We start from the raw sequence: 13,271 nt of genomic DNA, 5'->3' as shown, positions 1-13,271 counted from the left end.
ACCCAAGCTTTTGACCTCTGTGTCTTATTTTTCTATCCTAAAATTATTAGAGGTCTTTGTGAGCCCTCCTTCATCAAGACATAGGAGAACAGAGATATTTGCATGTTGCATTTGTCAAACAAAAAACAAACAACAAACAAAAAGAGACATTTTCCCTTTGAGAGAAAAGGGGTTTCTTTTAAAGTTAAAACTAGATGACTCAAGTGTATGAGGTTGATAGCAGAATTCATTCTGTGTCTGTGTCTCACAGGCTGAAGACACCCTGAAGCACAAGGTCAGAAACAGGTCCGACCGTGCAGACGTGGTGAAAATGCACATACTCCAAGGTAAGGTTGCCCAGAGTCATAAACTGGGGCCCATCAGCGGGAATGGAGCGTGGGCCGTTTTCCAGGGTCCTTTGTCTCTGCACAATTGCTAACTCCCCTTAGAAAGGGTCCCCTGCCATTCCAAAGTGGTGGTTTTGAGCTCTCATCTAGTCATCTGAGGCCATGTAGACGGTCAAATTGGGAAGCCATATAGTGGCCAAGAAGTACCAGACCTGGCATTCATTCTGGGCTGTGCCCCCTCCCAGTTTTCTCTGAGCACATAGGGAGTGTCCAACATATATCAGCTTCCTTTAAAACGTCCATCCTTCATGCCAGTAATAAATGTCTAGTATTGTATCAAAAAAATAATAATCAGACATACAAAGATTTATGTACAGTGACGTTTATCATGTCATTACTTTAAATAGCGACACAGTGAAATCAGTGGAACGTCAAAAAGTAGTAGAGAGACTGAATAAATTATGCACCATCCGTGTGATTAAATAACTTGCGGCTACCACAGATGAGGCTTTAGAAGAATCATGTTTTAATGAGAAAAGGCTCCTTAGTGAGGAGACCAGAAAACAAAACTATATTTACAGTCAAAATCGGGGAGGCAAAAATATATACATAAATTGTATTTACAGTCAGATTCTATGATGAAGAAATACAGACTTACCAATAAATACTGTATAAGTAATTAAGAAAGATGCCCAGTTATTAAAAACAGTTGACCCTAAGTGGGGAGTTTCCTAATGCTTTCACTTCTTTTGCATAATGTTTTAGCGTTTTCCGTACTTACAACAATACGTATGTATAATATTATAATCAAGAAAGCATTATCTGTCGTATCAGGCCAGTCTTGAATTAAAATATCAGGCTATGAACCACAGAAACCCCAAGTTTAGTCTCTGTTGGTTCCCATGAAACCCACCCATCCCCCCCCCACACAGAAATTGGAAATTGGCCCCCTGGTGCACCAAGGCTCTGCTAGATTATAAATGACCCTTGCCCTCCAAGGGTTCATGGTCTGATTTTAGAAATAGAAATATAAGATTAGGGACCAGTGCTTGTAACTGCAAGTCGAAGCAGAAGGAAGCTGTAAGAACAGGAGTCAGGAAGACTTTGTTAGGGCAGGGAAACAAAGTAAGCAAAGGTACAAAGGTGACCTCAGGAAGATGGGGGGCGGGGGGCAGAAGGCGAAGGACCAGGCTCGCTGGAGTGGTAGTTTGGGCATCAACCATCTCAGGTCACGTAGGGGGTGGATTCAGTTTCTGGCGAGCCTGCGAAACTGGACTGAGAGATGGATGGAGAGGACCATCTTGGAGGGGATGCAAGAAAGGAGTGTTTTCTGAGGATGAATCCTGTATGGCTGTGCAGGATGGGTCAGAAAGATCCCTGAGGCAGGGGGTGTAGCAGAAGCCCTTGCACTGGCCTGACGGGTAGTTGGGAGAGGATTTGGGCTTAGAAACTTCCATTTTGGGGTTTGGAATATTGATGTTTTCTCCATCCCACATCGAGTGCTTTGCAGATGTAGCTTCTAAGCAAGGCTGACCTGTTGCAACCATGAGACATCCCTAGCCCTCCCCTGTGTGGAGATTTCTAGAGCAGCGGCCAGACACTAAGCCTGGGTTAGTAGATGGATATTAATAGAACAATAGGACCAGGACATCCGTAAAGTTCTCAACTTCTAAATGTGCAGAGTTGAGCGGAAAGCTACAAACTCCCGTGGAACCCTAACTTCCAGTCCTGCGTTATAGCAACCACCGGCTCACAAGATTCTCTTCCACGTTCTTGCGCAGAAATAAGTCTGGGCCTCACCCAAAGAGGAATAGAGCGGTGATTCAGGGCTTGTCAGTGACCTTTCCCACTCTCCCAAAGATGAGAAACTGCCTGTTGGATACATTCAATTTTTTAAAATCCCTGTTAAATTAAATATTCCCCCCCAAAAATTGTTTTTCTTTTACAGCTGGACCTGGACATTTGAATCAGTTAGTAACACAACCTCAACAAGTCTAAAACTCTTGAGAAGTCACGCTACTACAATTAATTATAATAATAGATAATATTTACTGCCAGCTCAGCCTGGGCCGGGCAATATGTAGACAGGCTTTGCATGCAAATGCTATAGTTTAGTGTCAGCAAGCAATACAGGCCCCGTGGACTACTTACTTACAGAATCGCCAAATTGCACATTTTTTTCCCCCAAATCCTCACAAAGCAAGTTTCTCTAACTCTTCTGTGCTTCTCTATTTGCCTTTATTTGGAAGTGTCTAGTCTTCGCTGCTAATCCATGTGAAATGAGGATGATTGCATTGAAAAATTATTAGGATGGTGGAGTACAATGTGTCAGGGTGTTTGGGTTACAAAAGCAAAAAAAAAAAAACCCCACAAAAATAACATCGAATTCTAGAGCTGACCCTTTTGATTTTAACCCCTTAGGCTCCACTGCAGAGAGATCCGTTCCAACTGCTCAGATGAAGCTGAAAAGAGCCCGACTTGCAGATGACCTCAATGAAAAAATCGCTCTCCGGCCGGGGCCCCTGGAGCTGGTAGAGAAGAACATACTCCCTGTGGATTCTGCTGTGAAAGAGGCCATAAAGGGTAGGTAGCACAAATGAGTGGCACGCTTCCCTCCGTGCTGAGGTCTGAGGGCAGCCGTGGCTCTGAAACGCTGGGGCCCTGGGGGTGAAGACCTCTCACTAGACAAGAGTCAATCCATGGGTCGCTGTTCCAGAGTGTTCCCCGTAACCAGAGGTCCGGGGAGTAAGGAAGAAACTGAAACCCGCTCAGCCTCCAAAGTCAGGTTAACATAGACCAGTCTGGTTCTGCTCAAGCAGGTTGGGGAGCTGACTTGATTTTAAACCTCAAAACATCTTCCCTGCAAGGTTCCATCACTTTGGGGTCCTGGCACTCTCCGCCCTTCCTCTTTTAAAGGGGTGTAGACTGGCAGAGTGGGAAGAGCGCTGGACCTGAATGGGAAGACCTGGACGCCAAGCCCAGTTCGAGTGCTGTGGCTTGGGGCTTCCCCAGGTCCCTTCACTCCTCCAAGATGAAAACCCAACCAGCCCAACTCATCGGCTCTTGGGAGTGAGCTTCAGTTCTTTAAGCACGTGAAAACTCTTTGACAACACACATGTGTGCCACACGGTTGAAGTACAGATACTGAAAGAGGAGACACAAACGTTAATTCTCTCATCAGCTGCGTAAAATCATTTTGTAGACCTTTGGAACAGTTGAAGCCACGTGGATCCAAACGGCCGGAGGGTCCTGAATTCATTCACAGAGGTGTTGAGGTGGAATCTGGGAAAACCATGGTAGAAGGAAGAAAGGGAATCCTGGCATTCCCACGGGCAAATTACACTCTTCCAATGAAGCCTACAAAAGCTCTAAGAATTACTGATATATAACAAGCAATGCACATTTACATGTTTTGACACATTGTCCAATATTATGCATAAAGATGTTTTATTAAATGCTAAGTTCATTGTTAAACTTATCGACATTCTAAAGTCTTGCACCCAACCAGTCAGAGGCCAGCCACATGAATTTTGTATTTGGAACCCGTAAATATGGAAGAATCAACTCTAGGGGAGACAGTATCCTCATCACTGCCCATTAAATATCCCACCGTGGTTTTCTCTCTTCTTTACTCTCTCTGTCCACACTAAATATCTTGTGCCTTTGAACTTGGACTAGCCCAGTCAACAGTGCACCATCCCCGTCTTTACCTTGATGAGATCTAGGACAGAAAAGATCTCTATCGCGTATCTCTTATCATTTATTGAAACATTATATTTATTCCATGCATGCAAATTTATCTTTGATTTTTATACGATAGGCAAAATATCTCATTTTAAATCGCCTTCTTTGGTTTATAGAGAGATGATGTTTTTCCATGGGCTCTTGTGTCATTGGCAATTCGTGGCTATTCCTTTTTTCTACTGGGCATTTTCTTCCCTCACTATAAAAGCTATTTATATATATTGAAAAAAAAAAAAAAGCTGATCCTCCATCTGTCACAGGTATTACACATCCTTTTACCAGCATGTCCTTTGCCTTTTATTGTTGGCTTTGTTTGTTGTTTGTTTGTTGGTTTCTGTCCTTTGCCTTTTGATTTTGTGTGTAGTGTATTTCACCTATAGCAGTTTTTAATTTCTGTATCGTGCAATCTCTTAAACTTTTACTTTGTAGTTTCTGAATTTGTTATTGCTTATCAAAAACACTTCCTACCTCAAGAATAGAGTTATTCACCTATACTGTCTTCTAACATGTATATACTTCATTTTTATATTTCAGTCTTTACTGCATATTACATTATTTCAGTGCACGGTTTAAGAGACAGGTCTAAGTTTCCTTTTTGCACAATTTTAGTGGTGTATTTTATAATTCGTCTTAATATCTGTCTTCACAAGTTTCTTTACATTGGTCTGATTTTTCTAATGTTTCTTGGCTACTCTCACAAGTATATGGTGGGTGAAATTTAGAATCAGTTTATTATATTCCAACTTCAATCCTATTAGAATTTTGTTTGGGATTGCAGTGAATTTATAGGTTAGTTTATGGTGAATTCATAGGTTTAAAATGTATTAATTCTTCTGAGGCAGAAAGATAGTATCTCTTTTCATGTCTACAAATCTTCTTTTATTTCCCTTGGTAAGGTTTTTAAAAATAAATTCACATCAGTTATTACTTACATATTGGAAACCTCTTAATTTTGCACATTTATTTTGTAACTGGGCATCTTTGAAGATTTTCTTAATTGTTCCGATAGTATCTCATTTTATCTTTAATTGTTTGCGTGGACAATCACATCATCTACAAATAAGGAAGATGCGCCTCCTATTTGTTTTTTCTTTCTGCCTTGGAGCGCTGGCTGGTTGTTGAAAAGCAACGTCATGGAATTATTAATAAATTACACAATTAACATCATTTTAAAAGTTACATGCAGTATATTCATAATATAAACTCAATATAATTTTATGTATTTTATTTATAAATTAAATATTTTATTTGTAAATGATATGTTATAATAGTATAATATACTATACAAATCTAATTATATATATTTTATCATATATAAAACATTTATATCACGTAGATATATATCTTACATATAAAATTATATGTGTGAATTATATAAAGCACATATAATTTATATTATTTTGCATTATGCAATATTTCATTATATAATTTAAAAATTATTGCTATATTACATAGTAGACAATTATTATTCTTGGTACATTGCCAGTGCTTCAAAAGCAATATTATATAATGTTATATATTTGTTATGCTGATGATAACATTTTTTTTTTTTTTGGCTGCGTTGGGTCTTCGTTGCTGCACGCAGGCTTTTCTCTGGTTGTGGTGAGCGGGGGCTACTCTTCGTTGTGGTGCACGGGCTTCTCATTGCAGTGGCTTCTCTTGTTGTAGAGCACAGGCTCTAGGCACGCAGACTTCAGTAGTTGTGGCTCGCGGACTCTAGGGCACATGGGCTTCAGTAGTTGTGGTGCACGGGCTTAGTTGCTCTGTGGCACGTGGGATCTTCCCAGACCAGGGCTCGAACCCGTGTCCCCTGCATTGGCAGGCAGATTCTTCACCACTGCACAATGAGGGAAGCCCAATGATAACATTTGTTGATTCAGTCTTCAGTGGGAATTCCTCCGGTCATTCACCTCTAAATATGACACTAACTCGTGCTGGAGGTAGATGTTCTAAGGAAGTGTTTCTCTATTCTGTTCCACTAAGAATAGCTTGCAGGATGGATGCTGAGTTGTTTAAATGCTTTCAACACGCATGAAAAGATGATCATATGGGCTTCTTTCTTTGATCTAGCAATGTGGTATTGCTATCTTTCCTAATCGTCCTTGGCATTTCTGGAAATAAATCCTCCTTGGATTTTTTTCCCTAGAAGTTGCTAGTATTTTATTTGAGACTTTACATCTCTTTTGTTGTTAGTTGGGATAACAGAGGCTGCTAAACAAACCACAAAATTTCAGCTGCTTAACCATAGACGTTTATCTCTTGTTCATAAACAGTCCAGAGAGGGTTTTCCTCGACAGCAAACCCTTCAGGCACTCAAGCTCCTTTGGTCTTGCTGCTCCACCATCCCCCAGAGCCAGGGTGGCAAACTTTTTCTTAAAGAATAAGCTGAGGTCTCTAAGCTGTCACAGCTACTCATCTCAGCTGCTGTAGTGGGAAAGGAGGCATAAGCAATATGTAAACAAATGGCCATGGCTGTGTTCCAATAAAACTTTATTTACAAAAACAGACAGCAGGCTCACAGGCCCTAATTTTGCCAACTGTGCCCTACAGTCTCATCATCCTCTGGATCTAGCCAGTGAAGAGGAAAGAAAAACTGAAAAGGTCCACCCACACGTTTAAAAAGCCTCAACCTGGAGATGTACACATCGCTTCCACTCACATCCCACTGTGAAAACAGTACACACGGCTGGCAGGGGTGGTGTTCCCTGGCCGAACAGCGATTTCACAGCAATGTCTCTGTACTTCGGAAGGGGGAACGTAAAATCTGATGAACAGCTTTTAGTTAAGAGTCTGAACAAGAGTCGTGCTGTGGGTACCAAAAAACGAGCATCTGAGGGGTAACTGACGTTGCATCATTAGATGACCAGTAGAATATGTCAGTGTGAACAAAAGGAAGAGTCAAAGATGACAGTGAGGTTTCCCTCTTGGTCAACTGAGTAAATGACAGCCATGTATCAAGAGTGGAGGAGCAGATCTGGGGAGAGATGATGAATTCCCGTTTCAACTGTTGCAGCTGATAGGTCTGCAGGAACTCCAAGGGCAGGGATTCGATAAGCAGTAGATTCTATCCAACTAGACTTCAGAAGGAAGTATTGGTCTAGAGCTGTAGACTTGGGAGACTTTAGTGTGTGTGGTAATTTAAACTGATGGACCCGATAAGCCTGCCCTTTCATTTATGGAGTTATTCATTTAATATTTATGGAACATCTTCTATGTGTCAGACACTAGACAAACGTGCAAAAATTTCTGCTCTAACAGAGCTTATATTATAGTGCAGGAGACACAGACAACACACAAAACCCATAAATAATTATATATCCCAATAAAAGGTGATAGATGCTGTAAAAATAGAAGCTGCGCAGGGTACAGAGAATCAGGAGTGCCCGGTAGACGGGGTGTGAAGGGGGAGCTGGGGGTATGAAGGATGTATAAGAAGCAAAGAGGGCTAGGGGGCTCTCATGTAGGAAGATGTAAGACAGAGGCAGGGATCTGTGAAGAATAAAGAGAAGGCATAGCTAGCGAAAGAGGTGGAGGATATAGGTTGACCTCATCCAAGGAACGTCCATGCCTCAGGCTCTCTAGCGGTAATCTTTCAATGTGCATGAGTTCCTATGGGCAAGGCTGTGGCATCCTGTGAAGTGTCAGAGAGGCAGAGGGAGTTGCTCAGCGACCGGTTGTAGAGACGGCGCTCTGAGTAGCCCTTCCGGTGGTGGTGATGATGCCGACCCCTCACCTATCTGTCACTTCTTGGGGTCACATCATCCACCCTCGGTGAAGTGGTGACTCAGGGCTGTGGTTTTCTGTGTATCCTTCTCCTGGCATGGGTGTATTTTTCCTCCTCTGTGCACGTGCCTTTCCAGATGTGTTTACATTTTCCAGCTCCCTCTGCAGCTGTGCGTCTGTGTTTCTGCCAAGCCCTGAGCGAAACACTCATTGTCTCCCTCCCTCCCGGTTTTATTCAAGACCAACTCTTCTCCATCCCAAACATACAATAATCCAGAACCTCTCTCAGTGCAGGGAGGGAAGGATACTGTAAGACAGGGAACCAGCCCCTACTCTGGGATTTTTCTTCTCCTTCCCAGATGTCCCCCCTCTTGAACTCAGCTGAATGACTGTAGCAAATCGTTTCCCCCAAAACTTTCCTCTCCTTTCTGGGGTGCCAGCTAGTCATCCGTCTTCCAGCCTGCAAGTTTATTTTCTGAGTCAGGTAGAATTTTACAGATTCCCTGGGGAGGAAACATAGGCTTGTGTGACCAGAGTGACGCAATGTGGATGAAGAGGGGGCCTTGTGATTTCACTGACACAAAAGGAGGCTTGGGGCGCCTCGTGGCTACATCTCAGAACATACACCTGTTTCCCTGTTTCTCCTTCTTAGAAAACCTCTAACAGCTACTCTCAGGCCAGAACGCCAAATACAACAAGTATAACATTATGTGGGAGTGGATGATTTACGAGAACAGAGACTGTACACTGGAGTTGAGCCTGGCTTTGTTCTGCTTGCACGTGATCATTGTCACTTAGCATCCCTCAGTTTTGAGAGCCCTACTCCAAGCCTGTTAATCCTCTCTCTGGTCATCCGGGTGTCTTCTTAACTTGCCAGGAGCATCCCTTAGGTACCAAGGAAGCTGGCTTCTGCTTGGGTAAAAGAGAACCGCAGCTGGCTTTCTCAACTCTTCAAACAGTGGAAGGGTCCCGGTATCCTGCTCTAGTGGACAAGCCCCTCCCCCTGAAGTGTCCTCCTCTTTTCCTTGAACTGAGCCAGGCTTCCCACCTGAATCCCTGAGTCTGCTTTTCAGCTCTTTTTTTTTTTTTAATTGAACCTGTGATTTAGCGTATACAGCACCATTATCCAAGATAAAGCAGTTCTTTTTATCACCTTAACCCTTCGACACAGGAAAGCAACGTTTCTGTCCGCCAGGGATGGCCCAGGAGTCATCCATTTACAAGCGTCGTGTACATTTTTCTAGAAGATCCTACGCTAGTCTTCGCTCACCTGTAAGCCCAAGGCTCAGACTTTATCACTAAACAGAACAAAAATTCTTGTTTACTAAGTATCCAGTCATTCTTCAGAGACTCTGGAAGTCTGACCGCTGTCCGATCATGCATCTTTAAGACAAATAGACAATAACCATGGCCTTAAGGCAGATGGTAGCGTCGTTTGCTTTGGCATAACTTTCTCGTGGACAAAATCTGTCATTCCATAATGAGAAGTTATTTCCAAAGCGCGAATAATCCTTGGGGCAAAGAAACACACGGAGGCATACGTGATAAATACTTTTCTGAGGAAGGTTCTGGAAAGGGGGTGGGAAAAGAGAAGTAGGAAGCCAGTAGCTTTGAGGGGGGCGGTGACAGGGAGGAAAGTTAGGGTGCTCTGAGACAGTGGTAACGTATCTTTGCCCACCTAAGAATTCGTTCCTGGAGAATTAGCCTCGAAAGCTGTTACGGGACAAGTGTTTATGCAGCTGAATTGTTTTTCACAACTCGTGTGTTCCTAGCATCAGGGTCTATCTAGAGACTTAAAGCCAATTTCTGAAGTGCCTGGGATCTGAGGAAAAAGAATGCTCGTTCCTCCAGAATTCCACTTTCATCGATTTCCATCCTAAAGGCATCTGACCCCCTGCAAGGGCAGTAGGTTCGGTCTTTGTTGGACGGCATAATCCATCTCCTCCGGACTGTGGTATCTTCAGTGTACTGAAGTCTCTTTAGGCAAGAGCCACTCTTAAACTATAGCTACTGTCACCAGCCCACCTCCTCCCTTAGGAAGTGGATTTGGCTTCAGTCTCTTCCAGGAGGACATGGGGAAGTCTGATCATGAATTAAAATAGCTGTCATGCGAACACCGCTCAGGCTTGCAAACAGATAAGCGAGCGAAGTTTGTTCTCACATTCCCACCCCATGCTTTCCAGCCCCTGGTGTGGGTCCCGGCGGAAAGGTAACCAGGACTCTAGCGATCGCATTTTCCTCTTGGAATTTTAAATGTTTATGCAGAGGAGAGTCCAACTGATTCATTCATCCAATCACTTCCGAGAAAGAGGGGGAAAGCGCCGAGTCACCAGGCCGAGATCCCCAAGGGGCCGGTGCCCAGAGACAGCCCCGTGGGCATAGCCTGGGGGTGAGTCAGGGCTTCCAGAAGCAGGTCCTTGTCATCACAGCGCCTGACGTGTCTCCAGGGACAACAGCCAGCGCCCTACTCTCCCACAGCGGCCAGTGAGCCCCGCGCCCGCCGTGGGGGATTGGAGCAGGGGCCCAGGGTCACAGCACGGAGCCGACAGACTTTGCTTGTTCCTGAAGCAGCCAGATAAGGTGACCTTCGTCCCTCTCCACCGAGCCCGCCTTGAACCAGGCAGGAGAGCGGGGAGCGCGCAGCCTTTCCTGTGACACTCCTCCTGCTCTGGGAAAGGTCTGTCTTTGCTTTCCCGGGAGGAACCTCTCAGTGTTTCTGGCTCCGGAGTTGGGCTGACCTTTGCAAAGCTGACCACAGGATAAACTGCCTCTTGGGTGGTCTTTGTTTTATTTTTTTTAATTTTTTTTGTGGTACGCGGGCCTCTCACTGCTGTGGCCTCTCCCATTGTGGAGCACAGGCTCCAGAGGCACAGGCTCAGCGGCCATGGCTCACGGGCCCAGACGCTCCGCGACATGTGGGATCCTCCCGGACCAGGGCACGAACCCGTGTCCCCTGCATCGTTAGGCGGACTCTCAACTACTGCGCCACCAGGGAAGCCCCCCTTTGTTTTATTTTTGATCGTGGTGAACTTGAGACAAGCAGACACTGCTACCGAAAACAATAATAACAACAACGGCAGCTAGAAATGACTGGACACGTGTGCGTCAGGGACCCTGTGAATAACATATAAAACATGTAAAGCGCAGTGCTTTTACATGCGTTATTTTGATCCTCAAAACCCCGAGAGGTGACTATGATGATGTTGCCCATTTGATGGATGGGGAAATTGAGGCTCTAAGAAGTTGAGTAATTCATCAACAGTCACTCCACCACCGAAGTGGTAGAACAAGAAACAAACCGACCTGTCTGGCCCACACGGACCACACTGAACACCACGTACCTCAGCTCCAAAGGAAGCCACTGCCACGCTCTCGGGGGCCTCTTGCTGTCACCGTTCTCATCAGCAGGGGCTGAGCCTAGTGTGGGCTCATCTATCTGCCCTGTCGCTCACCTTCTGGCCTCGCAGTCAGAGATCCAAGCCCTTTGTGGTGCTGGGGGACTGGCAGGGCCCCCCTGGTCGGCTCTCTGAGTGTGGACAGCCTCTGAGGGGTCCTCAGTGTGTCTGTCGGCTTATTCTGACCTGGTGCAACATGCTTTTTAGAAACTAGATGGGAGTCATTTGGGGGGCCTTGGTCTTCACCCTGTGTTTGTTCATTCAGGTGTGAACAACTACCCTGTACGTGGTTGCATGTACTCATGGCTTCTTCATGTATGGGGTTGCATGTACTCACGGCTTATTCATGTATGGGGTTGCATGTACTCATGGCTTCATGTACGGGGTTGCATGTACTCATGGCTTCTTCGTGTATACAGTTGCATGTACTCATGGCTTCTTCGTGTATACAGTTGCACGTACTCATGGCTTCTTCCTTGACTTAAGCAGAAGAATCTCTTTAAATGATGGATGTCACTTGTCAAGTAGACTCCTCGAAGCTGTGTGTCTCCAGGACGTGGATCTTAAAGTAATCCACTCCGGTGGCTGGGAGAGTTACTTCTTCATCCTTCCCACACCAACTCTGCTCATCACCACCCTGTAACTTCCCTTCTGCGCCCCGCAGCTCTTGCCAGGCGCCCTCCCCTTTTCTGTCATCCTGTCCACCGTCATTTCAGGCTCAGCTCCATCCCACCTCGCCTGGGAGTGAGTCTGCCTGGACGACCCACGTCTCCATCCCCTTTGTCTGCTAGCCACCAACAGCACTCACCAGGCAGTCTAGTCCTTGACAGGTTCTCCGGTTATGTCCCGTGCAGATAGACGGATAGCATCCTTCTCGTGGTTTCCGTATCTTCACCATACTGTATCTGATTATACTTCTGCTTCTCTCTACTCCTTTCTGAGTGGGAAGGCTGGAAGTGAACAAAATAGTTGAGGAATGTTCCATCCAATTCTGGGGAAAATGGGACTGGTTACCAACTCCTTTATTCCAAACACTCTACTTCTAGGACGTTTCCGCATCATTCCAGGCAGGTGCCAAAGTGAAAAGGACACGCTGATTTATGGCCACAACAACAGGGCTTCACAATCCTCCCAATCCCTTTTCTGAGACAGTGGCAATGAGATCGAAGTGATCGCCTGCCTTCTTTCTTCTCACAGTCAAGATGTCACGTTCAGTCCTTCAGATCTCAAAAACTCGAGTCAAAGATGTTGTGGAGGATGGATCTGTCCTCAGTACGTGTGTGCCGAGAAAGAAGTGGACGTTGGCCGATTTCTACGCTACCCCCCCCCACTGCCACCAACCCAGTGGGTCTTGGCGATGTTCCCTAAACAACATGTATCTGTTGACCTCCCGGGAGGGATATTGATTTTGCCTCCCCCTCTGCTGGAGGCTCTGAGCATACAAAGGCTGGGCCTGTGTCTTAGCTCGGTCTCTAAAGAACTGGGGGACCTGGATCTTGCGATGTCCTCGTCTGCAAAACAGAGATGAGAGAGTGTGGTCCTTCCTCTGACTTCCTGGACCGTTCTAAGGCCTAACACAGTTGATTGCTTCCGTTACTGCTGCCACTGCTAAGTGAACTGCTGATGCAAACCACTGTTTTTCTCATTTGTTATCTTTCCCCTTGAAACTATTGAAGGGGGATAGTTGGGGGACTAAGAGAGAAATTTTCTCTCTTTCTCCCATCCCCGCCCTTCTTGTAACATTTCCATGCGTGTTAGAATGCTTGGACAACTTTGCAGTTTGGTTAATTCCCTCTCATTTGCACGCGTTTGGGACATGATCCTTGATGCGGGTGGAGGTGGCAGGGGGCGGGGGCGTCGTCTTTGTCACACGAAGTGTCAGATCACACAGAGAAGATCCGTACCATTCAGACTGAAGGAGGTGGGGAGGGAGTGTAATGCTACAGCTCTCCCCACGGTGGTCCTGTTGGGCAGGGCAGGCTGGCTGCCCCGAGGGGCTGGTACGGTCACACACGCGGGGCTCTCTGAGTTGGTCTTGCCTCACGGTCTACGCCAAGTAAATCCCAATGAAATGCTGTGGCTT

General features: G+C 45.4%; 1 protein-coding gene across 4 annotated transcripts in view; it reads left to right on the top strand.

Moving 5' to 3' along the window:
- Nucleotides 1-13,271, top strand: part of MYOCD (myocardin) — a 95,476-nt gene that overhangs the window by 46,391 nt on the left and 35,814 nt on the right. For all 4 annotated transcript variants that reach the window (XM_060132987.1, XM_060132985.1, XM_060132986.1 and 1 more), the window contains 2 exons: nucleotides 251-326; nucleotides 2,748-2,909. In XM_060132987.1, coding sequence (XP_059988970.1) covers nucleotides 251-326; nucleotides 2,748-2,909 — 238 coding nt within the window. The remainder of the gene's footprint in view (nucleotides 1-250; nucleotides 327-2,747; nucleotides 2,910-13,271) is intronic.

The sequence above is a fragment of the Lagenorhynchus albirostris genome, chromosome 20 (genome assembly GCF_949774975.1).
Source record: "Lagenorhynchus albirostris chromosome 20, mLagAlb1.1, whole genome shotgun sequence".
Taxonomy (NCBI): Eukaryota; Metazoa; Chordata; class Mammalia; order Artiodactyla; family Delphinidae; genus Lagenorhynchus; species Lagenorhynchus albirostris.
The sequence above is the reverse complement of the archived record's forward strand: the minus strand, read 5'-3'. Positions and strand labels throughout refer to the sequence as shown.